At 36.3% G+C, this 23,998-nt stretch overlaps 2 protein-coding genes and 2 pseudogenes across 3 annotated transcripts; 2 read left to right on the top strand and 2 right to left on the bottom strand.

Moving 5' to 3' along the window:
* Positions 1-72: 72 nt before the first annotated feature.
* On the bottom strand, positions 73-6,531 carry LOC132114563 (epidermal growth factor receptor kinase substrate 8-like; annotated as a pseudogene).
* A 1,515-nt stretch (positions 6,532-8,046) lies between these two features.
* LOC132115185 (ATP synthase F(0) complex subunit B1, mitochondrial-like) lies at positions 8,047-11,237 on the bottom strand. The gene is made up of 7 exons (XM_059523578.1): positions 11,099-11,237; positions 10,340-10,376; positions 10,066-10,211; positions 9,737-9,900; positions 9,409-9,534; positions 9,043-9,222; positions 8,047-8,243 (listed from the first exon to the last, which is right to left on the bottom strand). The coding sequence occupies exons 1-7, from the start codon at positions 11,124-11,126 to the stop codon at positions 8,166-8,168; spliced, it is 759 nt and encodes a 252-aa protein (XP_059379561.1). The 5' UTR covers positions 11,127-11,237; the 3' UTR covers positions 8,047-8,165.
* A 589-nt stretch (positions 11,238-11,826) lies between these two features.
* On the top strand, positions 11,827-19,686 carry LOC132114562 (TRAF3-interacting JNK-activating modulator-like). 2 transcript variants are annotated; one of them, XM_059522738.1, is made up of 14 exons: positions 11,827-12,016; positions 12,769-13,240; positions 13,593-13,701; positions 13,961-14,030; positions 14,134-14,161; positions 14,243-14,272; positions 14,370-14,465; positions 15,197-15,268; positions 15,507-15,647; positions 15,787-15,924; positions 16,127-16,262; positions 16,369-16,508; positions 17,621-17,740; positions 19,471-19,686. In XM_059522738.1, exons 2-14 carry the CDS (start codon positions 12,869-12,871, stop codon positions 19,669-19,671), a joined length of 1,653 nt encoding a protein of 550 aa, XP_059378721.1. In that variant the 5' UTR covers positions 11,827-12,016; positions 12,769-12,868; the 3' UTR covers positions 19,672-19,686. The 2 variants fall into 2 exon arrangements, with proteins under 2 accessions (XP_059378721.1, XP_059378722.1); XM_059522739.1 differs by lacking the exon at positions 11,827-12,016 and adding an exon at positions 12,436-12,504.
* A 1,570-nt stretch (positions 19,687-21,256) lies between these two features.
* LOC132114939 (deoxyribonuclease gamma-like) lies at positions 21,257-22,784 on the top strand (annotated as a pseudogene).
* The last annotated feature ends 1,214 nt before the right edge of the window (positions 22,785-23,998 follow it).

Below are 23,998 nucleotides of genomic sequence, written 5' to 3'. Positions count from 1 at the left end.
CTGACATGATTCATTTTCATTCAGCACATGTAACAGCTAAATAACATACAATTTAAAAAGTGCCCACCACCCCAGTGACATCAGTGGAAATCAATTTAATGGAACAATCTGTATCAAATAAATAAAATGAAGGCTTTAAACGTATACATCATTTGCATCTGTGAAAGGTAATATAACTATGATCTGTGTCTAATGAATGGAAATGTTGAGGTTTTTACTGAATAGTTCTTGTTTATTCAGGTCCAGACACATTGATTCTTGATATCAAAATGCACCAATGTCCTCAGATTATCAGCGGCCACCATACTGACTGTATTAAGCCTCACTGGCAAGCTGCAAAGGAAATGGACACTGATGACATTTGTGTGCTTTGCCTCAGGCACTAAAAACATTTGAAACACTGAATACTGTGAATCACTTCACCACAATGAAAAGCGCTTTATACTGTAAATATCTGAATTTGTACAAGATGTGAGAGTTTACTCACTGCATTACTTACCGCAATGGTGGATCTGACGCTCTGCAGTTGGAAGAAGACTCGACCTCCTTCCTCAGGACATATTGCTCTGATATCATCCCGTTTCATTCCCAGCAACATTGCTCCATTGAACACCCCAAGATTCTGGATTGTCCTACACAAGTACATGATGAATCAAATGGTTAATATAAAAAAAACAGCAAGCTAATAAACTCAACAAGTTAATAAATAACTTTTTGGAGCATGTTACTGTATTAGTAACAAGCTATTTCTGTTATGTATAAAAATATCATAACTACATTTTGGTGTAGTCTAAAGAATCAATGAACTCTATGTGCTCTTCCAGCTAATTAATGGCTAAGACCTGCAAAATTCAATTACATTTTCTAAGGGAACTTGTTTTTTAGGTTTGACTATTTTAAAGATAAAATTAATGGTGATAGAACTGGTTTCTTACATTTTAGAAAAGCCTTTGTATTGTAACCAGGCTTTAACTTCCTAAGGTCTAGAATTAATATCTAGAGATGGAGGACCTCTCATATTTTGCTGAAAATAAAGAGGTGCAAATTTCAATTACATGAATGAATTGTGTATCAATCTATCAACCAAAATCAATTAGCTGGTTAAATACACAGTAATACATGTCAAGACCAAACAGTGCTGAAAAATTGGGTGCCATACATTGACAGACCAGTTTTTTTGTGTGTTTTCACATAGCTGATGTTAAAAAAAAAGGAAATAGAATAACACCATTGTTAAGTATGTCCTTAATACATTATTGAAACCATGACTTCCTGTTGGCCTTTGACCATTGACAGGCTCTAGAACATTCTGAGGCACATAACCCTCCTCATTATGACTGATCTTCACTTTCCACCATTGCCCGAACTTGTCGGTTACCTATTTACATAAGCATAGCAGTGTATAAGCACAAACTGTATGCATTTTCTGCACGCAGGAAAAAAAGAAAACCCTTGTTATCATTAGTTACTACTTTAGTAAAAATGAATTAAGAATTTTATTAAATGTTAAAAATAATATGAAGTAATTTTTCTTAATTACTTCATATTAATTTTAACATTTAATAAAATTATTAAAATCAAGTTGGAATTGTTGGAAATGAACTAACAATAAACAGTTGTATTTTAATAAACTATAAAAAGTTTAATAAATGCTTTAACATGTGTATTGCTCATTGTTAGTTAAAGCTGGTTAATGTTTTAACTTATATTAACTAATGGGACCTTAACTGTAAAGTGTTACCAAAAAATGTATATTGATCTAGTCACTTATTACTTGCTATATTGATTTAGTCACTTGTTCACCCCTAAAGTGTGTTTACATATCAAGAGGTTAAAGGTCAGATTATTACCTGCACCATGTCACCCTGCATCACACTCAGTTCCTGACTGTTTCTTGCCATGAAGTCACAGAGCATCCTCATGTAGAGCAGCAGCTCAGCTGACCTGCCATAAAATAAGACAAAAGTGTTACTAGACTTGATTTGAAATTTACCTCTTACATTCTTTAGTGAACTTTAGTGTCCATTAAAAGCTATGTACTTATAAAGTTAAATAAACAATGTTTTGCTGTCACAACTGCATAACTAATATCGGGGTATTTAGAAGGTAGTTCACATGATATGTCTCACCGCATGGATGGTGTGTTCCAGGCTCCATTTTCCTGAAAGTGAGGTTAAACACTAATTTGTACACAGTTCATTGTATTATACCTTAGGTTAAGATGTATAGGTCAAACACCTAACATACTTTATGACCACCTCATGCTAATATCAGGTGAAGTTTGCCCTCTGAGAGATTTTACCTGTTCTGATGACCTCTGCATGACATTCCCGAGTGGGAAACGCTCGCTGTTGCTCCGTGACAGCTGCCTGCTGCCGGGAGGGGACTGGGATGGGCCGGGCGGAAGTGGCTGCCAGCCGTCATAAAATTCAGGGTAGTAAGGAAAGCTCTGATCCCCGTTTGGCCATTTGGATTTGATTGGGAAAACAAATACAGAAAAATCATGAACTTTTCTCCTATGTTTGCTAATCTGTAAAGAACATATTTTGTAGAATAGAAGACCTTGGGATGCTCCATGCGTCACCCAAACTGCCCCACAGTACGTCCTCATTTGGTGTGATACATTTTCCCAGGAGATGTAGAGCTTTTTCTGTGAGCAGTGGACTCAGCACTGTGGGAGGGATGTTGGGAGGATACTGACTCACCATCTGAAGCATGAAGAAACATTCAGGAACTGAGTGTGATGAGGGGTGATATGGTGCATCTCCTGACCTTTAACTCTGTGACATGATGTAAAATGTCAGTGGTGCACAAGTGACTAAATCATCAAAAGTAAAGCCTTTACTCTGGACAGAATGTATACTCTTGAAAATAAAAGTTCAAATAGGAGGAACTTTTGGGACCTTCTTTTTTTTGCGATACCATAAAATATCTATCTTGGGTTCCCCAAACAACCTTTCAGTGAACAGTTCATAAAAGAACCAATTTTCTTAGCGGAAAGAACACTGTAAACATCAAAAGAACCTTTGTCCACTATAAAGAACCTTGGATGTTAGAACCTAGAAAGATTCCATGGATGTTAAAGGTGTTTTAAGGAACCATGGACTACGATGATTTAAGGAACCTAATACAAAATTGTACATGCTTATACAACTTTCTTATTCTTTCTTATTCATTGCTATACTTTTTTAAACAGGTAACAAGCCAGGTCCTACTGACTCATCTGAAGTTTCAGGAATATAACAGCTTTTAACATGCAGTCTGAAAGTATGCACATCCATTTTCATTGCCTGATGAAAAAACAAATGTATGAAATGTGACTGCAATGCAAACAAGCTTAACCAACAGATACTTACAAGAGCAAGGGAAGAAACGAGACTGCGAACAAAATCAGAAACAGGAGGATTCTTTAGGTGACCATCTAGCTTCCTCTGTCACAAGCAGAGATGAGCATGAAAATGGTAAACTTTTTATTGAAAATTCATTGAATTTTGAATAATGAGACTACTGAAAACAAATATACATTGAAGTTGTCTAATGGTAGTCTTGGGATCATAAAAATTAAATTTATATAACATACCAGAAGGTTGAAGCCATACTTTATTTTCTGCAGATAGGATATGTACTCTTCCACAGGGGGTATACTTGCAACTATATTTAAATATTATAGTAAAAAAATTATAATGTTGAAATGTTGTAGATTTTATTTACATATAAAATTTAAATAAAAATAATAAATTATATTAAATTAAATTATTAAAATAAGTACTATGTGTTAATTGTTCACCAATTTTTTTTAAGCATTTTTCTTTTTCTTGCATCCACCATGTTTTGGCAAAGCTGAGACAACTTTATATGTAAAGATCTCAATGTCAGCTCCTACATGATTGAAATCTCCTATAAAGAATAATTAAATGGATGGAGGTAATGTCAATAAATTGATTTATGAATGAATAGATTAACAGTATACTGTGCAAAATTGTCAGTAAAAACAACCATCCGAATCTCTTTTTACAACACTGAATGGAGAATGAGTCTGCTCTTGCTCAGACTGCATTGGCCTGTTATGGGCTTCATCTCTGAGGAATGGCATAGTGGGTGAAGTGGGTGGGTCTGTCATCTGGGAAAATAATTATAAAAGATCTATTGCTTACCAAAAAAATGGGTTATACCATGATACATTAGCACTTTAATTTAAATAACAAATTAAAAGATAACAAATTAAAAATGTTAAATTTTTCAATCTAAACTGACTGAAGAGAGGGTCTACTAGGCATGTATTTTTCTGAGTGAAATGAACTCTTCAAGTGGTCACCATAGTCTTCATAGTTGCTGTACAGAGAAAGTGGGAATTCTGGGGGAGTAGGGTTTGGCTGCATGGGAGCTGGTCTCTTCATGCTCCCTGGATAACCCCAACCAATCATCCTTTCCAAATGGCTCCTAAGAAATAGAAAATATATCACTGTCAGTACAGCACAGATAAAAATTGAGGTTGTAGAAAAGAGAAAAAAAAAATAATACAGTCACTTATTACAGATTATTTTATAATAATTATATATTTAATTTATGATTCCAAATAATCAATAATGTCCATTTAAATAATTACATTTTAGCAAATTTAAAGTTGATGCCTGATTCTCAGTACAACATGTTTGTGAGTTAGCAGCTGACCTGATGTCCATCTCTGGTTCTTTAAGCAGTGGTGTGGCAACCCCTCCTAGCTGTATTGCCTTTTCCAGATCATTTGCCACCTCCTGAGCCTAGCCATTGAAAACATCACAGATATCTTTATAATAATAATAATAATAATAATAATAATAATAAAACAATCAGGGCACTGACAGAGGGAGTGGAATGGAAACTCCCACATCAAACCACAAGATATATTATGACAGATTTATAGTGTGCAGATGCACCACTATCTACCATTGGGTGAATCTAACATTTTTGACTACACTGCAGAGTGTTGTTCCTCACCCCAATCTCCTCACACTGAAACAGGAAGGCCCGTGGAGCTCTCTGGCTAGGATCCTGAACTGAGATAATGAGAAGGGAGTCAAACACACAACTGTCCAAAACAGCTCTCATCGCCAGGATGCTACTCAAGCGCACAGACTCCAAAACCTCTTACAATTCAGGAAACAGAGGAAGAGTTTAATGTTAGTAACCATTTAAAAAGGCAAAAGTATTTGCTCAGATTAAAGTATTTGAGCATAAAATGTAAAAAATGTACACCTGCCCATGGTCTCTATATCACACAGCTGTAGCTGGTTGGCGTGGACCTGCAGGATCATATCCTGACCCCACACTTTCCCTTTACTATCCATATTCTTTAACCTGTTCACGCAGTCATCAGTGCTGCTCACCTCTCTGCCATCTAACACACAGGTGAACAGGTGCTAGGGAACAGAAAGAGAATTAGATTGTATGTTGTTTTATTATCACATATGAATCACACAGAGGCTTATGTTAAAGAGGGACATGTGAAAATCAGCCTTGCTAAGTCATCGCATTTTACAGTTCAGTTTGTGTGGAGATCTCTACAGTGCATGTAAGATAAGCGTCGGTTGTCTGTTATTTTGTATAACACACATTAGTGAAGTGGGTGTTGGCATTGTGCTTACAGATTAAGATTATGCATCAGTAACATGCAGTCAGCACAAATGAACATTTCTAAATTATTAGTTTATAAGTGTAGTTAACAAACACACAAACTGGATTCAATCTTACCTCTACTCTGTACTGAAAGTGGTCTTGTTGTCTGCTGATTGATTCTGAATACCCCTTCCTTTGCACTAAAGCATCAAAGTCAAGTTTTAATTACGGTACATTATTTTTTATGTTATGTTATTTAAGTGGGTTTTGTACTTACTGTAGATGGATTTAGCACTGTGACGAGACATGCCAGAGCCCTGGGACAGCGGCTCAGGTGAGAAGCCTCTATAATATAATCACAACACAAATCATCTGTATAGACTATCTATATATATACACACACACACATACATATATAATAATTTTGTAACTTAAATAATATAATAGTAAATAATTATTATTATCAAATAATAATTTTCATCACTACATTTCTTATTTTGAATATTATCTATTGTCAGTTTATTCTAAACTGAACTGTTCTTAAAAATATATATAACAAAAAATAATGTGGACACCCACTTCTGATATACTAGTTTGACTATTTCTGTAATTAACAATATCTTGAGTCTGAATAATTCTGGGTGTCCAATTTTATTGGAAAAGTTTTCTGGGGAACTGGAAACAAAAATCAAATACTTAATCATCTTTATTAACCTTGCCTCACAACGTTTTGTAACGACAACCTTCCTGACAACTGTTATGAGAACCGATATGAGAGAGATAGAAGGCAGGATGGCGTGCTATATTGAAACACCCTTACTTGTGTTTCAGGTACAAATTCCACCCGCAGAATAAAGAGTAAAAGGTATTGCTGACAGAGGCGAGAAAATACCTGTACCTCGACTGGAAAACCGGGACAGGGTTCCTCCCGTACATTTTGACTGTGCTTTTTAACACCTATAATAATAACATTATCAGTCATAAAACCATTTGGAAAAATTAGCAGATGAACATTTGTCATGTCAGGCAGGCAGCTACATAAGTTATGAAGAAGTGTTTGTTCATCAGTTGTGGTTTCACAGCACTGAACTTTTCAAAAAGATGTTAAAGTGTTCAGTCATCAAGTACTTGTATGTGCATGAAGCTAGCTGATACTTGCAATGTTACATCCTCAAAACCTTTAAAGCTGCTTAAAGGCAAATCTCAAAACAAGAGCTTTTTATATACAAAAGTTGATGTCCTTAAGAAAAGTATAATTATAAATTCAACCAGTCAATTAGTGAATACTGCCTGATTTATCAATATTGTAACTTGACATTTATTTTCAAATTTATAGTGAAAATGTAATTCTATAATTAATATATCAGATCATTCAAATGAAGTATGTAAAACATGGCAGAAAGACTGGCTTTCATTAACTAATTACAATACAACAATGTAGAAATTAATGTTCAACAATTGATTTGCTTTTTGGTCTCAGAGTTCCTCAAAAAAGGTCGAGAACTGTCCGGTCGTGAAGTGTGCAACATATAAACCAGCAAAAACTGCTGACAGCTCAAAGCTGGAACTTTCTGTATCACAACTTAACAAATTTGGCTTTGCAAGAAGAAAACATTAGCAGAAGTGTTACACCATAGAACAAACCAAAAAAGAAAAACACTAATATTACCACTCCTCTAAAAGACAACACAGATTAGAATAATTAAGATAGAACCACATTTTGTATCTTCAAACTAGCCACTGCCATATCAATCTGTGTAAATCGCCAGATATCAGTGCCTTGACGTTTGTAGCAGTTATACTAAATAAGTATCATTGAAACTAACCATGTTCATAGACAAATGATTGTACATTACCTTAGAGAAAATCCTAAATAAATTTAACTGCAAATCTTGAAATCTAGGTTCAGATCACTCCAGAATTTGGACATATCCTCAAGTCTTCTCCATGCACTTCTAATATTTTGGACTTCCTGCTCTGAAAAGCTGAGGTCAAAGTGTAACTCCTGAATAATAGTAAATCAGAAGGTAATAGCAGGTAGGTTTTTCCATTTCCTCTGAGTACAAACGAATTGTGATTAATAGACAGCCATGTGACGTCTACAAGTGACGCACAGTGACCCCAGGCTGAATCTGTACACCTACATCACAGTAAACACCTTGCTATATAACCATAACTAAATATTATGCCAAATTTTAAAAGAAAAATGAGAATATGTTTCAACCATTTTAAATGATGTTCAAAATAAAAACAAGTACTTGGAGCACAGTTAATAAGATAATTAATTAGTTTGTAGAGGCATTGTGAAAAGTATGGCTTATCTGTTAAATATAAATGATCTTACTAATGCCACCTCACAGCTCAACAGAACATTTAAACTATTAATGTCAGGACTGCAAGACGGAGAACTGGAGTTCTTCAAATCCTCACACAAAAAGGACAGAAAAGGCATTAAATGAATAACCAAATCTTTTATTTAATATGGGTATGTACACTTGACGACACTGCCAGACTGGCATGATCATGAGGAAATGGTTCATTTAGAATGAAAACTAGACATTGACAGAGACCTATACTGAAGCCCGAGCCTGAGTGTTCTTGGCTAGGACCTTCAGATCTGCAATGCACTTGGCGATGCTTTCCTTCTCCTGAAAGACACAAACAAAAAATACATTGTAGAGATAACAGTAAAAAAAAAAAGAAAGAAAAAACAAAAACAGTAATAACATTATCAGAACAATTATTATGTGGTAAAGGTCCATAAATGGGTGAAAGTTTGTCTAAATTAAGGGAACCCTGTTTTACCGTGCCAATGTTATCCATGTTACATGTATTAAAGTAATAACAGTAAATGTTGACACTTTAAAATAAAGTGCAACCTAAATTAGCTAAAGAACAACATTAATTTGACATGTTTAGACCTTGATAAGACACCAAGAATCCCTCAAAATCTTGAAGGACTGAATACAAAGACTACATCTAGAGGCCAAGCTAAAAATGACTCATGTATACAAATTCTGGATTAAAGTAGGATTTATATTTGGCCTCATTGGTAGTTGACCAGTGTTCAGTTACATAATCTTAGTCTCTATGTTAGGACCGTGCTGTGTCTTAAGAACTAGTCTGACCAACAAGCAATTACCAAGGGGTAATGGTTGTATTTTTTGGATTCAAATTAGACCAATCTAAGCTTTAATGTAACAGACTTTAAAAAAAAAAAAAATAGACAACAAACTTTTAAGTCTAATATAAGCATTTTATGCAACAGGCCACAGAAATGCTCAAATGATTCTGAAAAAAAAAAAAAAATCTGAAAATAATAATAATTAGAGAAACTCAAATAATAATTCTTCTCTAGAAAAACAACACTATCCACCTTGAACAAATGCTTCCTGTGTATAATATGAATACAGTCAAGTGTCAATGGAGTGACCATAATCCGTGTACCTGCTGAGGAGTGATGCTCTTGATGACGCTCTGCTCGACCCAGTTCACCATGTGCTCTTGCTCCATGCGGCGGTGCAGGTTCTGAAGTTCCACCTGGTAGTCCAGCCTCTTCTTCACCTCATTGGTCACCATGTGCAGCCGCTCCCTGTAATTGGTCTCCAGCAGCATAGCCACATTGTTCTGATGGAAAATAGGAAGAGGAGCATCACAAAACTACTTAGTGCCATTCTAAAAGTTATTTGTAAATAATTCCAAATTTAAATGTAAACACAAGTGTGGATTTGTGATGTTTATGGATAATAAATGAAGGCAGATGATCATTCACTGGAAAAATGTCACATTCTTTGGCTATTCTGTCCTCCTCACCCTCTTGGCATCAAAGAGCATGTGTCTTCCTTCTACTCTCCACTGCTCCTTCTTCTCATCCTCGATGCCTTGAGCTAGGCTAGCCATGGCCTGATCCTTCACTTCCTGAGCCTTTGCCACTTTATCCTGCAGAGGAAGAGCGAGAACTGAATATTAGTCAAACAAATCCCGTAGCTACAGTCATTTGGGGTAATTGTTCACATCATCAAATTTATCAGCAGATACTATTCCAGTCTCAATGCAATTTCAGTGTTTTGCCGCACAATTTCATTTGTTTACATTAATATCATTAATTACATTTCTGTTGAACACAAAACACTTTCTGCACCTCGTTGATTTTATCAGCGAAGGTGGCCACACTGGGCCCAAACTTCTTGACGCCGTAAATGACGACTGCACCGATTGACGCAGCAGCAAATGTCTCGTGATTGATTACGTAGATTTCCTTAGACAGCATGTAGAGGAGCAGACCAGTGCCCAACATATAAGGCCCTGCAAACAGAAGAGAACACTGTTGATACAAACAAACCTGTGTATCAACGGACTGGCTCTCGAGTGAACTTTGAGAATGAACTCTTTTTTTTATTTAAAAGACAAAAAGGAACCTGGACAACTGGGAAACACTTGAAAAGGAGGCAATAAAGCTGAGAATCGCACCTGTGACACCGGTCTTGGGGTACAGCAGAGTGAAAAGCTCCTCTGGGAAGATGCCATGACGGACCTTTCCTCCCTTCTCGGGGAGAGGGGGTACAGGTGCAAGACTCTGGGAGGACTGATGAAAGGAACGAGAGGCCTGAACCAGGCTGAGGAGGAAAAGCAGGACAGGGTTAGAGGTTTATGGATGTCATTGATTGTCATTTGTTTTGCAGTTCTCTTCAACCCCAGACTGATATACACAGCACTGACCAAAAGAATGAAAGTTTTTACATACCAAGCGCCAAAGGACCCGCTGTTTTTCAGGGTATGACCTACAATAAACAGAAAACAGAACAGTTAGAAAAGGACTGAAAACATCAACGCCTTTCATTACTACTTGCAATCATCTTTTATTGAGTGCAACAGTGATTTATTTAAAAGAATCAATGATTCGTTTAAAACAAATGAAATAAAAATTTTCTTGTCACGTCTAAAAGATGCTCTGTACATTTCATTAGTTCAATAGTACTAACATACTATTAAAAACAACTCGCATTGTTTTGAAATAAGATTTTAAGATTATAAATTACAAGCTGTCAACAATCAGGTTAGGAAATGAGGCAAATTAAAAACAATTTCAACATTTGCACTCCAGAATTCACATTCAGGAAATGTTATTATTTGAGAAAATATAAATTATTACGCAGCCAATATAAATGGTTAAGTCTGAAAGGTACATTAGCTCTGAGCTAACAGCTAAACAATTCAATACAAGGACATACAGAAAGCACAACAACTCCACGATTGTTCTCACAGAGCAACTGTTCCCTGAGCATAAATCTGTACTTCACTGAACTTAATACGTCATTTGAATTATAAAATACATTCATTAGAAAAGATAAACACGTTGTTTATCTGCAGGTTCCTGTGCGGCCATTCACACCGTGCGGCCTAATTTTACCCTTCAACTGCACATTCTCTCATTAAACCGCCTATATAATCCACACGATCAACGAGAAGAGTTAGGGTGCCTTTCATTAGATAAATCACCCACCTGAAACGAGCACCAGTCTCGATAACATGTTTTAACGGGTGAATACCAGGATCCCTGGACGAAAAGTCTCTGTGCCCTTCTGGACCAAGGATGAGGAACTCTCGCCTCAGGTATCGCGAGATGTTCCAAAAACCAGCGATCTGTCACATCCGGGAAACCCTGCTGCACTATGAAAGGGAGCAAGCAGGTGGCGCCAGTTCACCATAAAAACAATAAAGGAAACGTTGACACTTGCAAGTTGTTGCTAGCATAAATATTCAAACATATTAATGATTATAATAGATACCAATAAGCATTTAAATAAGTCTTAATACAGATAAACACTGTTCATTTTGATTCTTGTTTGGGAATTGCCTAACATTAAAATGTACAGTTGGCTCTATACACTAAACATAAGGCGATTTACAGCCTAGCAATATATTTTAAACTTTACTTATTGTAAAGTCTGTTTCTACATTCACTTCAAACTAAAATTAACTGATAATTTTTATTGATTTCTTCAGCTCAAAATAATTTATTTTCATATAAACACTAACACGAGTCCACCTTGAATTTCTGCTTGCATTTTAAAATCTTGCTTTGATATAGCAGGGAATATTTATTCTATGTCGTCTTTCTCTTTCTCTCCAGTCCCTCCCCGTCCACTATTGCTACACTTAAACAATCAATATAACCACCCCTCCAGTCCTAATCTTAGGGCCCATCCGTGTGTGGCACCAGTTTCAAAACGCATGGCTGCTGAGATAGAGGAACTCATACAAGTTGTGAGGTTCATCTTACTTCCTGTCAAGCAAGCAAGGCAAACGAAATGGACCGCCCTTTGTTGAATTAACTAGTTTTCAAGTGCCATGTAAGCTTCAAAGTGTGCAGACTCGGCTTTCACAATTATTTTAACTCCTGGGACTCATCTCAGAACAGGTAGCTACTTTGATTAAAAGCTATAAAGAGACAAATATGCTTAAACTCATTCTAGCTGATCTGCATTTGGCTTTTATGATAGTGTAACTGAATGCAGGCTTGTTATTCAGCTGCAACTTGATATTTATTCAAACATCTTGACATTTGATGTAATGTATTTATTGTAGTATTGTTTACTGTTTTATTTGTTTATTTTTAATTGGAAATGGTTGTAAAGTAATGTAGATGTTCAGGCAATGTGGTGCCTAAAATTGTTGCAAATCAGTTAATGGGAGCATTGCATATTATCTTGTTCATACTTGTTCATGTTAAGTCATTATTAAGATATCTGCATATATATGAAGTCCGTGTGATTTTTTAATGAAACAATGATGGGTTGGTTTTTTCTTTCTTTCTTTTTTTCAGCTGCATGTAACTTGAAAACAATATGACAACCTTTGAAACAATATGACAGCAGAAGTGAATGACTGGACATACTTCATCTTACAGTATGTTTAATTAAGCATTTACTATTTTATATGTAGCCACTATGAACATGATTTTATTGTAGCTCTGAAAAGAATGAGAACACACAAGTGCGACCTACAACAGCATAACTGTAGCTTTTTTTTTTGTTGTTGCTTGTTTTATTACAAAAGTTGTTGATTATCCACATTTTGTGTTATTTGCTTATTTTGGATGGTCTACTTCTGAGATCTAATGATATAGTGTCACTAAAAGACGGATAATACAATATGTTTTTTCAATTACAGGAAATTGCCACTTCAAGAACCACACATTTACATTGTAAGGTGACATTCCAGTGCCTTGAAACATCCCACAAGGTTTTCACCTTATTCAGAGTGGGACAGAATGGAGGATGCTCATGACAAAAGAAGTACACCTGCCGCAAATTACGAGTATAAAGTGGAGCAGCGTGCCGTGAAGCACAGAGAAATCAGCCATCGCAATAACACAACATCATGTCGCAGTCCCACGAGAGATCTGGACACAAGGTGGATTAAAACTGAAATGCATCGCAAAAGACAGTTTGAGTTCTTCAAAAGAAGACCAGTGGACCATGGCACATACGCACTGTTATCTGCAGTGCCAAGGCACAGATACTCAAGGGAAACCCTGCATGCACCAGAGCACATGACACAAACCTTAACGTCAATCAGACAGTCCTCGATAACAAGTCGAAATATAAAGCTCCAGAGAGATGCCGTTAACTTTACAAAGCAGGTAGAGAGAATATTAACCAGGTCTTTGTCCTGTGACTGATGAATCGCCAGTTTTATGGTCTATATATTCTTACATATTTTAAATTATTAAATTCAAGAAAATGTTTTATAATCTTTAATGATATCCTCTATAACAGGGGTCACCAAAGTTTGTCCTGAAGGGCCGTTCGTTGTTCTGCAGAGTTAAGCTCCAACTTGGCTCAATACACTTGCCTGGTTTTGGTGTGTTTGATTAGGGTTGGAGCTAAACTCTGCAGGACACCGGCCCTCCAGAACCGAGTTTAGAGACCCCTGCTTTATGATAACACTGATCATCTATAATAACACTGAAATCAAATGTACAAATTATAAAGACCGTCTCCATGGATCCAGTGAATGATGAACATGACCTGAAATCAGACGAATGGAATGTACCAGTACTCAAATCTTTTCGGCTTCGTGGGAAAATTAAAAACGAGCGAGGTTAGTGGATTTTCTGATGAAAAACCATAACTCCCACTAGGTCATGTCTAACACTGCTTTAAATTAAGACATGAATACTTAAGATCAAATGAGTAATGGTAAGATTAAAATGTAAAAACATACTGGTGTTATGCACTGCATGATGTTGGGGAAAAATATTTTTCAGTGTTTTTTTATATGTGCCAGGATGTGACACATTACAAAATAATATTATATTAGTAATATTACAATGATTATTTTGTGTTTATAATTCATACAGTTCTGCTGAAAGACATCACTCAGCTCTCAAACACCCAGAAGACATTGCAAACAGCCAGCATTCAGACTGAGTGAGTCAAATTACATTTACTGTATATTTTAAAAGTAAAAACTTAATCATAATGCACCTGTTTTGTAAATATTAATGCAGCATTATGAACTCTCTTCCTTCAGGTCTGGATTTGTTACCGTCAAAGAAGCAGTAAGGAATAGAATGCTTGTTTAAAAACAAACAATTTACTATTCTCAAATAGTTAAATGTTCATTTTTTTTTTTTTTTTAGGATGTACACCAGTTGGCTGACTATTTAGAAGTATGACAGCCCATAACATTCATATTTAAAAACACCTGTTCTTTCTTACTGTCTTTAATATGTTACTGATATTATGAAATGTGACATTTCTATGCAGGAGGCCTTACAAAGAGAAGAGGCTCTTAAAAAGAAGCTCTCCAACCTCCAGAAAAGTGCCGTCGCATTACTGCACTCTACAGAGCTCCTGTGGAAGGTACATTAGTAAACTATTTCCTGCTGAAACAGCATCATTCTGAGGCACACAAGCACCTGTACATGAATTCGAATCAAACACACTGACCATGTGAACTCCTTCATACAGACTGTCAAATGTTCTTGCTTCCTTTGAGCTGTGGTTATTAAAGAAAAATGAAACAAACCAAATACAAAGATATTTTGAAATTAATGGTCATTACTCATACATTAGCTATGATGTCATTCTGCTTAATACTGGCTTCATCATTTGTTGATTTTCTTGGTTTGGTCACAGCAGTAACACAGAGAGAGGCTGGAGGGATGGTCTTGTGGCCGACAGCATCCGGCTCCTTATGGCTCGTTCAGAAAAAAACAAAAAAAAAAAACAAGAAAGGTTCCTTTTCTAGCTCACACACACAAAATGGAGAGCAGTGTAGGCACGCATCAGAGAGGTGTTTGTTTGGGCTTTTGCAGTGCTTCAAACTCGTCCCTCATTCAAACTTTTCAATTTTGGGCTCATGACAACTTCTATATGTTTCTCAAGGGCCAATATACTGTAGCAATCAGTCAAGAATTATTAATAATGAAGGATGTTTGCTTGTAACAAATTGCTAAGGAAGCAGTTATAAGACAGGATGCAGTGTATGTACAGAAACTGAAAACTCTTGCTTCAGTGGTTCTCTGTATCTCTCTCACTGACACACACACACACACACACACACAAAGACACATTTCCTTTTCCTCCCACAGACACGCTGTGATGAGGACTTGCTAAAGAGTAAGATCAAAAGCCTGGAGGCTCAGCTGCAGGTTTGCATCAAGGTAAGACTTGCAACACTGCATCTTTGCAAGCTACAATGCATTCAATTCAGCTGACTTATAAACTTAGTTACTTCAAATATTTGTGAATAATTAAATGTTTAAAATGGCTTATTGTCAATTAAGTTGTAAAACAGTATATTGATTCAACTTGGCCCTTGATAAGTACAGGTCAGAGAGTTTGAGACGCTTGTTTTGAAATAGAAAGTTAAAGGTAAAGGTTGCAATTTGTCTCTTTCAGAAGGCTCCTCAGGATGGAATGAAAAAAGTGGTGCTAAATATTGAAAAACAGAGGGAGGAGTATGAACAGAAGGCTCTTAAGGCTATTCAGAGGGCAGAGAATGAGAAGGCAGAAGCTCAGAGTAAAATGGAGTACCTTCAGGTAAGACACCAAATGTAGAGGTCGATCTTAAAAACAAATCAAAAATATAACAAAATCCCCAACATTACCTGCTTCTGTATACTTGTGAATCATGTTCCAAGAAGCCAGTTTTTTCATTCCCACTCTTCCCTACCACCAGGGGGCTCTGCAGACAGCACAGGCAGAGTCTGAGCGGTGGCAGAGGCTGTGTGAGGAGCTGAAAGTGGGTTCGAGTCAGGCGAAGAAGAGGCAAGATGAATGCAACGATCAGATGTTACAGCTGCAGGGTCACTTGGAGGTACACCAAAGCCACTGTAACAGAAACCATCATGAAAGAATCAAAGGACTTGAGTGACACATCACAGATTTTTGTAATAGATGACAAACCACAGGACCCTACTTTCGGTACACCCTATCATAACTGCACTGAATTGTACAGTATGGGGGAAAAACAAACAAACAAGCATGTATGTTGTGTAACTGTGTATATGTTTGTGCAGCGTTCTGTGGAACAGGAGGAGATGCTGAGGAAACAGAGTGAATCTCTGCTACTGGAGAGAGCAGAGCTTCATTCCTGCATCTCAGAGCTGGAGGAGGAGAACCTCAACCTGAGAGAACATCTACAGGAACTCACAGGTGCTGGAAAACTGACTTTCACTTCACATTCATTCAGAATTTATGGAAAATACTGATTCTGTTATTTCTTGTTTCATCTATGTCTCTTTCTTTCACACACTCGCAGGACACAACTATGATCGGTGGAACAGTAGCACAGAAATACATGAAGATGCTTCAGCCCCTGACCAGCTCCTGATGACAGATAACAGCATAGCCAGACAACTGAGCGAGACTGAACACAGACTCAAAATGAAAGAAAAAAAGGTAAAGAGCTGCCAGAGATATCACTCAAATGAAATTAAGGCAAGACACTGCAGACAAAACCACTGTTTTTTTTTCTTGTACTGGTCAATTTTGTGATTTTGAGTTATTTTGTTTCCATTTCACAGTAGTGGATCGAAATACACATGCAAGTCATATATGTTTATTTTATTACCTTTTAACTATTTTCATCTTTCAGTATTACAATACATATATTTATAGGCATTTTTGCATAAAGCAAACTTCCCATTTTTGCTCTTATCTGTATTCTGAAGGTTTTAATAGAGGGTTTGTTCATATATCCTTTGCCTGATTTAGGCTATATTATATTTTATTCCTAGAAATATGAATTTTAAAAAAATTCTTGCTGTTTTTAATGAAAGGAATGCTAAAAGGAGGTATCCAACATTTCCTTTGTTAAATGAACAAACAAACATATAAAAACCATATATATCAATAAAATAAAAAACATTTTAAAACTAGATTTTTCCAGTGTTCAGATTTTTGTTTTGGAAATGTATGATAATATATATATATATATATATTCCTTTTCCATTTTATTACATTAGGGTAAATGTTTTGTATTACAAGTTTTCTGAAATACTGTTTAATTGCAAATGAGTCTATATATATATGACTCATTTGCAATTAAACAGTATTTCAGAAAACTTGTAATACAAAACATTTACCCTAATGTAATAAAATGGAAAAGGGAAGTATGGTGATATCGCATATTTATTTATTTCCTCTTTTTTTACTTATTCACTAATGGGGTCTTGCCTTAAATTTAATCAATTTCTAATAAGTTTTAAATATGCATTATAATTTTTTGTTCTTAATGAACTACAATTGAACTTATATGCAAGACAAGAATCTTTATAATCTATTTAATATATGAAAATGACAATCTTATTAGCTGTAAGTTAGCTGTGAATTTCTAACAAAGGTGATCATACTTGGATTGTCACTATTTTATGGGGGCAATCAAATAAAAAGTTAAAACAACAAAACAATTATTCAGTTATAAATAGTACTTCTTTGAGAAAACCTTTTCTACATGAACGAAGGACATAGTTTAAGATAGTGTTGTTTTGGTTACCCGGTTGCTATGGCAGTGCATGGAGCTGCAGGGGGATCTTGAGGCCCTGGAGCAAGAGTGTTACAGCTATCAGTCCCGAATGACCCAGTGTAGAGAAGAACTGAACATACTGAAGGCACGCAAGAATAACAGCAGGGTGAGATTCTACCAAAATAACATCCATGTGCGACTATAGGTCTACAGTCGTGGCCAAAAGTTTTGAGAATTACATAAATATTGGAAATTGGAAAAGTTGCTGCTTAAGTTTTTATAATAGCAATTTGCATATACTCCAGAATGTTATGAAGAGTGATCAGATGAATTGCATAGTCCTTCTTTGCCATGAAAATTAACTTAATCCCAAAAATCCCTTTCCACTGCATTTCATTGCTGTCATTAAAGGACCCGCTGAGATCATTTCAGTAATCGTCTTGTTAACTCAGGTGAGAATGTTGACGAGCACAAGGCTGGAGATCATTATGTCAGGCTGATTGGGTTGGAATGGCAGACTTGACATGTTAAAAGGAGGGTGATGCTTGAAATCATTGTTCTTCCATTGTTAACCATGGTGACCTGCAAAGAAACGCATGCAGCCATCATTGCGTTGCATAAAAATGGCTTCACAGGCAAGGATATTGTGGCTACTAAGATTGCACCTAAATCAACAATTTATAGGATCATCAAGAACTTCAGGGAAAGAGGTTCAATTCTTGTAAAGAAGGCTTCAGAGCGTCCAAGAAAGTCCAGCAAGCGCCAGGATCGTCTTCTAAAGAGGATTCAGCTGCGGGATCGGAGTGCCACCAGTGCAGAGCTTGCTCAGGAATGGCAGCAGGCAGGTGTGAGCGCATCTGCACGCACAGTGAGGCCAAGACTTTTGGAAGATGGCCTGGTGTCAAGAAGGGCAGCAAAGAAGCCACTTCTCTCCAAAAAAAACATCAGGGACAGATTGATCTTCTGCAGAAAGTATAGTAAATGGACTGCAGAGGACTGGGGCAAAGTCATATTCTCCGATGAAGCCCCTTTCCGATTGTTTGGGGCATCTGGAAAAAGGCTTGTCCGGAGAAGAAAAGGTGAGCGCTACCATCAGTCCTGTGTTATGCCAACAGTAAAGCATCCTGACACCATTCATGTGTGGGGTTGCTTCTCATCCAAGGGAGTGGGCTCACTCACAATTCTGCCCAAAAACACAGCCATGAATAAAGAATGGTACCAAAACACCCTCCAACAGCAACTTCTTCCAACAATCCAACAACAGTTTGGTGAAGAACAATGCATTTTCCAGCACGATGGAGCACCGTGCCATAAGGCAAAAGTGATAACTAAGTGGCTCGGGGACCAGAATGTTGAAATTTTGGGTCCATGGCCTGGAAACTCCCCAGATCTTAATCCCATTGAGAACTTGTGGTCAATCCTCAAGAGGCGGGTGGACAAACAAAAACCCACTAATTCTGACAAACTCCAAAAAGTGATTATGAAAGAATGGGTTGCTATCAGTAAGGATTTGGCCCAGAAGTTGATTGAGAGCATGCCCAGTCCAATTGCAGAGGTCCTGAAAAAGAAGCGCCAACACTGCAAATACGGACTCTTTGCATAAATGTCATGTAATTGTCGATAAAAGCCTTTGAAACGTATGATGTGCTTGTAATTATATTTCAGTACATCACAGAAACAACTGAAACAAAGATCTAAAAGCAGTTTAGTAGCAAACTTTTTGAAAACTAATATTTATGTAATTCTCAAAACTTTTGGCCACGACTGTAGTTTCAACCTGATTTTCTTATCATTTGGAATTTGCACTTGGATAAATATATTTTTATCCACACTTTAATTTAGCTTTTTTGCACATTTACACCATAAATCATTTTCCACCTTTATTTCCCTGCACAGAGTCGATGTTGTGGGTCCTGGCTCTGTATAGTTCTGTTTTTACTGCTTCTGATGGTCGTGTTGGTGGCAGCCCTGTGGTTTCATCATCCACCTGCCAGAGAGCAGCTCCGCCAGTTTTACTCTGTCCTGGAACAGCGTATGGAGGACTACCTCATCCAGAAAGCTTCAGCACAGCATGGAGCCTGCTTTAGACCTGTGTAATGATAAGCGCAAGCCAAGAGGCTTCTAGAGATTGTCTTTTTTTGTTTATATTTATTTTTTTTCACATTTCTTTTTTAAAGGTAGCCACATGTAATGTCTGTATTGTTTTGTTTACAGTTTTGTTTTATGGTTCTTTGTATTAGTATCTCAAACAGACCAAACGGATGTGTAAAAAAGAGTGTCAAGTTATAAAATGAATTTCTCGTGTTAATACCTAAATCTGTATCTGAACTGTACAGTTTATAACTGATTATTTGAATTCGGTAAATTATTGGAAAACGGTACATTTAAAAATCCAAACACAATGGTAGTTCAACAGATCAAGCCTGGAATAAATTGACTGTGTAACTAAGATTTGCAATATGACATTAGTATTAAACATGTAACATTTGTATTTTGACTGTATCTCTATTTTTACTGAATGATTTCAAAAGGTAATTTCCAGATAGTGTAATGTAAACTTCTTTCAGTTAGCACTCACTGAGTATACAAGGACAATATCGTTGAGTTGAATGGCTGAAAAAGCACATTGTCATGATAGGTCACTCTTTTTAGTGTTCCAGAGTGACCTACACATTAATGGAGATCTGATACAGCGTGTTTTATCACTGCTTTCCACCATGGTCTCCTGTGTAAAGATAATCAGAGTCCATTAAAACATTTCCTCCAGCTCTATAACAGTGATAATAGTTGACAGCTGTCATAAAGGGTGAATTATTGTACAGTATATGCTTTTGCGGAAATGTATTTGTCCGATAGATTTAAAATTAACCTTACTGATATATGAATTGCAGCTTGTGACAGCCCTGTTGAAGAATAAAGGATTTAACTCATTCACTGATGTTGTACTGTCTTTCCTTTTGTGTTTATTGTCCTTATAGACTTCACAAGAGCTAAAAGCTAAGAGCTAAAACAGATGAATAAACAATATTGGAAATTGTAATGAGATCTTATACATAAAAATGAAACAACACAATCAACCTTACAGCAACAAAATTACGCAATTAACACTTACATTCATCCTGAACCAGCTGGAGCCTCAAGATGCATAATCGGCTGGATTTTCATCCGATGGAATGTATCGCCACTGCTGAGGAGTTGTGGTGCGATGAATTCTCTGAACTCGATTCGCGACAAACGTGTGGAAGCGGCGAGCTTCATTGTTTATATAACCTAACACTACTTGAGAGTCAGTCCAGAAATATGCTTCTGCATCTCCAAGGTTCATTTCTTCCTTCAACATATCATTCACTGCAACTGACACAACCGCAGAAGTCAACTCTAATCGAGGGATTGTGGTGACCTTAAGCGGGGCTACTCTAGATTTAGCCATGAGCAAAGAACAATGGATGTCACCTTGCTCATTCTTGAGCCTAAGGTATGAGCACTGGCCATATCCTCTCATGCTGGCATCTGAGAAGTGATGAATCTCTCTCATCATGATTGTCCCAAACCCAGCAGGCACAATACAACGAGGCACCTGAATCTTCTCCAAGTTAAGAAGATCGGTTTTCCAGTGCTCCCAACCTAACTGCAAATCATCAGGTAAGGGATCGTTTTGAAATTTGAAATGATCATGTTCAAGATGCCAGTAAATGCCCAGGGCTCTTTCCAAGGACTGGTCAGTGAGGGAGAGATTGACAGATGTAACATCTACAGCACACTCAGAGGGCGGTATTGTCTCCAAAACTGCCTTGTCATTTGATGCAAATTTATGCAAACTTAAGCCTCCTAGTGCACAAAGTTGGCGAGCTTCTCGATAAATTAATGACTATGAAATAATATATAATATTTAAAACAATGTTTTTATTTTGCTTCCTCCAGGTTTGACAAATCTCACATTTACACACATTTAGAGAGTAAAAGAATGGGGAAGAAACATATAAGGAGCAGTATGTGTACATTTACAGGTAATGAAACTTTTATAATGTGTGTTATGTCACTAACACAAACACAGTGAACAAGTGAACTTCAGTGAACATACCTGAATTTTGCAAACACTAGGAGTGAGAAAAATAACTCATCCAGCCTGTTGTCTTCACAGAAAAAACATGGTAAAGGTGCAACAGCGATACCAGCACCCAGAGTTCAATGACAAATGGGAAACTGAGGTTCACCAAACTCATTAATATACAGATATGTTTTACTAGAACAATAGATTGTATATTCATTCCTGGATTGTTTATCATTTTTTATTTACATTTCTTATCTAGAATGTGATGTTTCTGGGGGAATTAAATGCAGCTTGCAGCTATGTTACCAATAAAGGACTAAAAAACGTGCACCTCAGGAGTGACCTTCATCAGGAGAGTTGAACAAGACACTACAGTGTGTGAAAAAACACGCTGCGCTAATGACAGGTCTTACTTTCTTAGCAAACTAACATCAGTAACCAGAGGAACAATAGAGTGCTACAAGGATGACATAATTTTGAAGGCCAAACCAGAAGTTATCATTACACCAGTTTTCTAGACAAAAAGCCAATAGGATTTTTGCATTGAGTTTTGGAAAATAAACTCACGAAAAAAAACTTAACACAAATTAACACAACTTTGATGAATTTTTAAGGCCTTAATACAGTCACCAGAAGTAAAAAGCTAAAGTTAGGCTATAAACGAACTACACCATGGTCACATGACGTCAACACCACCACCACCATCTACAAGTTTGAGTAGTTTGCAAGAGTGTGATTATAAACACAAAGAGGTTTTTAAAGTGGACTAGTGAAGTTGCTTATTTAGGACTCATTCCTGCTGCACTCTGTAGCATTCTCAGCCTAAACTACAGTTACCAGTTTCACAATGGCATGTTCGATAGTCTTACAGTAAAATCCTTGTGAAAACCACTTTTAGGATTATCGTTCATGGCAAAGAACTAATTCCTGGAATAGTTCCGGAATCTGCTCAACCATTCAACTTCAAAAAAGAATTCAGTCTATCTGAGGAAGAGGTACAGTAAACAGTATTGCAAAACAATCCATAAGTTAATTCATAAAAAGGAGTATAAATGAATGAAAGATTAATTTCTTTCTTTCTTTTTTGTATTGCACCTAGGCTTTGGAAGTCAGTGACCACTATCCTGTAGGGGTGGATTTAAAACCAAACCGTTGCTAACCTACCGCGCCATGAACTGTGAACTAATAGATATCTGTGAATATATCCTATGAAGTATCAATAATAATAGTGTATAATTATTGCCCTGATACTGTAATAATTTACTGGTTCAATGTCCAATACTACAAGTGCAGCATGGACAATCATTACATATTTACTGTGTACATTTTGTCATGAAAGGAAACACTAGCAGCAGAACACATACATGATGTTTAGAGATATTCTGAATACCACAGAAAGAAAATGGGAAAAGATAATGGGAAAAAAAGCTTTTATCTTATATTTTATTAGGCTGTTTCTGGAAAAGTTGTTTACTACATTATTTAAGACATGTTATATAATTTTATGATATTATATATGCACATTATTTTTAAAATAAATTTTGATTTATGGGGGCTTGGTGCTCTGCTACAGTGTTCTGTATTTGAAGTTGCTAATAGTGAAGATTAAATAATAAATACAATGTCCACAATTACATGAAATTGTATAACAGACATGGACTAAAAGTCACAAAACTTTCATATATATATATATATATATATATATATATATATATATATATATATATATATATATATATATATATATATATATATATATATATATATACAGTATAGGATAGGGAGGGGTCTGTTCTCATTTAAATCAGCTTATTTTCTCCTCAGTTTTGATCAAGAGGAGTAGAAGCTATGCTCTTATGTTCTTTCATTCTGTCCTGTAACTAAATTATTCACTAAATTATTTTATTGACTAAAACTCGCAGCACTACAGTAGCTCACTAAAAAGAAACCTCTCAGAATGGACACAGAGTGCCCAAATTTTAAAAGCATTTTACATTGTCTGATGGAAAGACGGCAGCATTATGAATATAATTTCTGTGCAACTCATGCAAAGGATGCATCAATTTAGAGGATACATGATGTGGTTGTGCTTCTCTAACCACAGCCTTGAAAATGTCACACACACAGACATGCACAAGTAATATGTAATTAAGTAATCAAGCAAACATAACTTGACATATTTGATAGGTTAACTTTTGATATTTATATTTTACAATGTTGATTTAAATTGCATGTACATTAAGCTGTTTTTTAATTACATTTTTTTGTAACTTAAGTTCTGTGTTGTTTGTGTTGATGTTCTTGTTGTCACGGCCCTGTTTGAACAGGAAACAGCTATGACACGAAGCGGTACGCAACACACTCTCTCATTTT

The sequence above is a fragment of the Carassius carassius genome, chromosome 34, assembly GCF_963082965.1.
Source record: "Carassius carassius chromosome 34, fCarCar2.1, whole genome shotgun sequence".
NCBI classification, from domain to species: domain Eukaryota; kingdom Metazoa; phylum Chordata; class Actinopteri; order Cypriniformes; family Cyprinidae; genus Carassius; species Carassius carassius.
Note: the sequence above shows the minus strand (reverse complement) of the source record. Positions and strands in the feature narration are given on the sequence as shown.

Excerpts from the sequence above, each read along its gene's own strand:
- LOC132114562 (XM_059522738.1), top strand. The coding sequence starts at position 12,869 with ATGGAGGATGCTCATGACAAAAGAAGTACACCTGCCGCAAATTACGAG. Across the intron at positions 14,162-14,242 it reads TTGTTACCGTCAAAGAAGCA|GATGTACACCAGTTGGCTGA; the intron begins GTAAGGAATAGA and ends TTTTTTTTTTAG. Across the intron at positions 15,269-15,506 it reads AGCTGCAGGTTTGCATCAAG|AAGGCTCCTCAGGATGGAAT; the intron begins GTAAGACTTGCA and ends TGTCTCTTTCAG.
- LOC132115185 (XM_059523578.1), bottom strand. The coding sequence starts at position 11,126 with ATGTTATCGAGACTGGTGCTCGTTTCAG. Across the intron at positions 10,377-11,098 it reads GAGACTGGTGCTCGTTTCAG|GTCATACCCTGAAAAACAGC; the intron begins GTGGGTGATTTA and ends TGTTTATTGTAG. Across the intron at positions 9,901-10,065 it reads CCCCAAGACCGGTGTCACAG|GGCCTTATATGTTGGGCACT; the intron begins GTGCGATTCTCA and ends TTCTGTTTGCAG.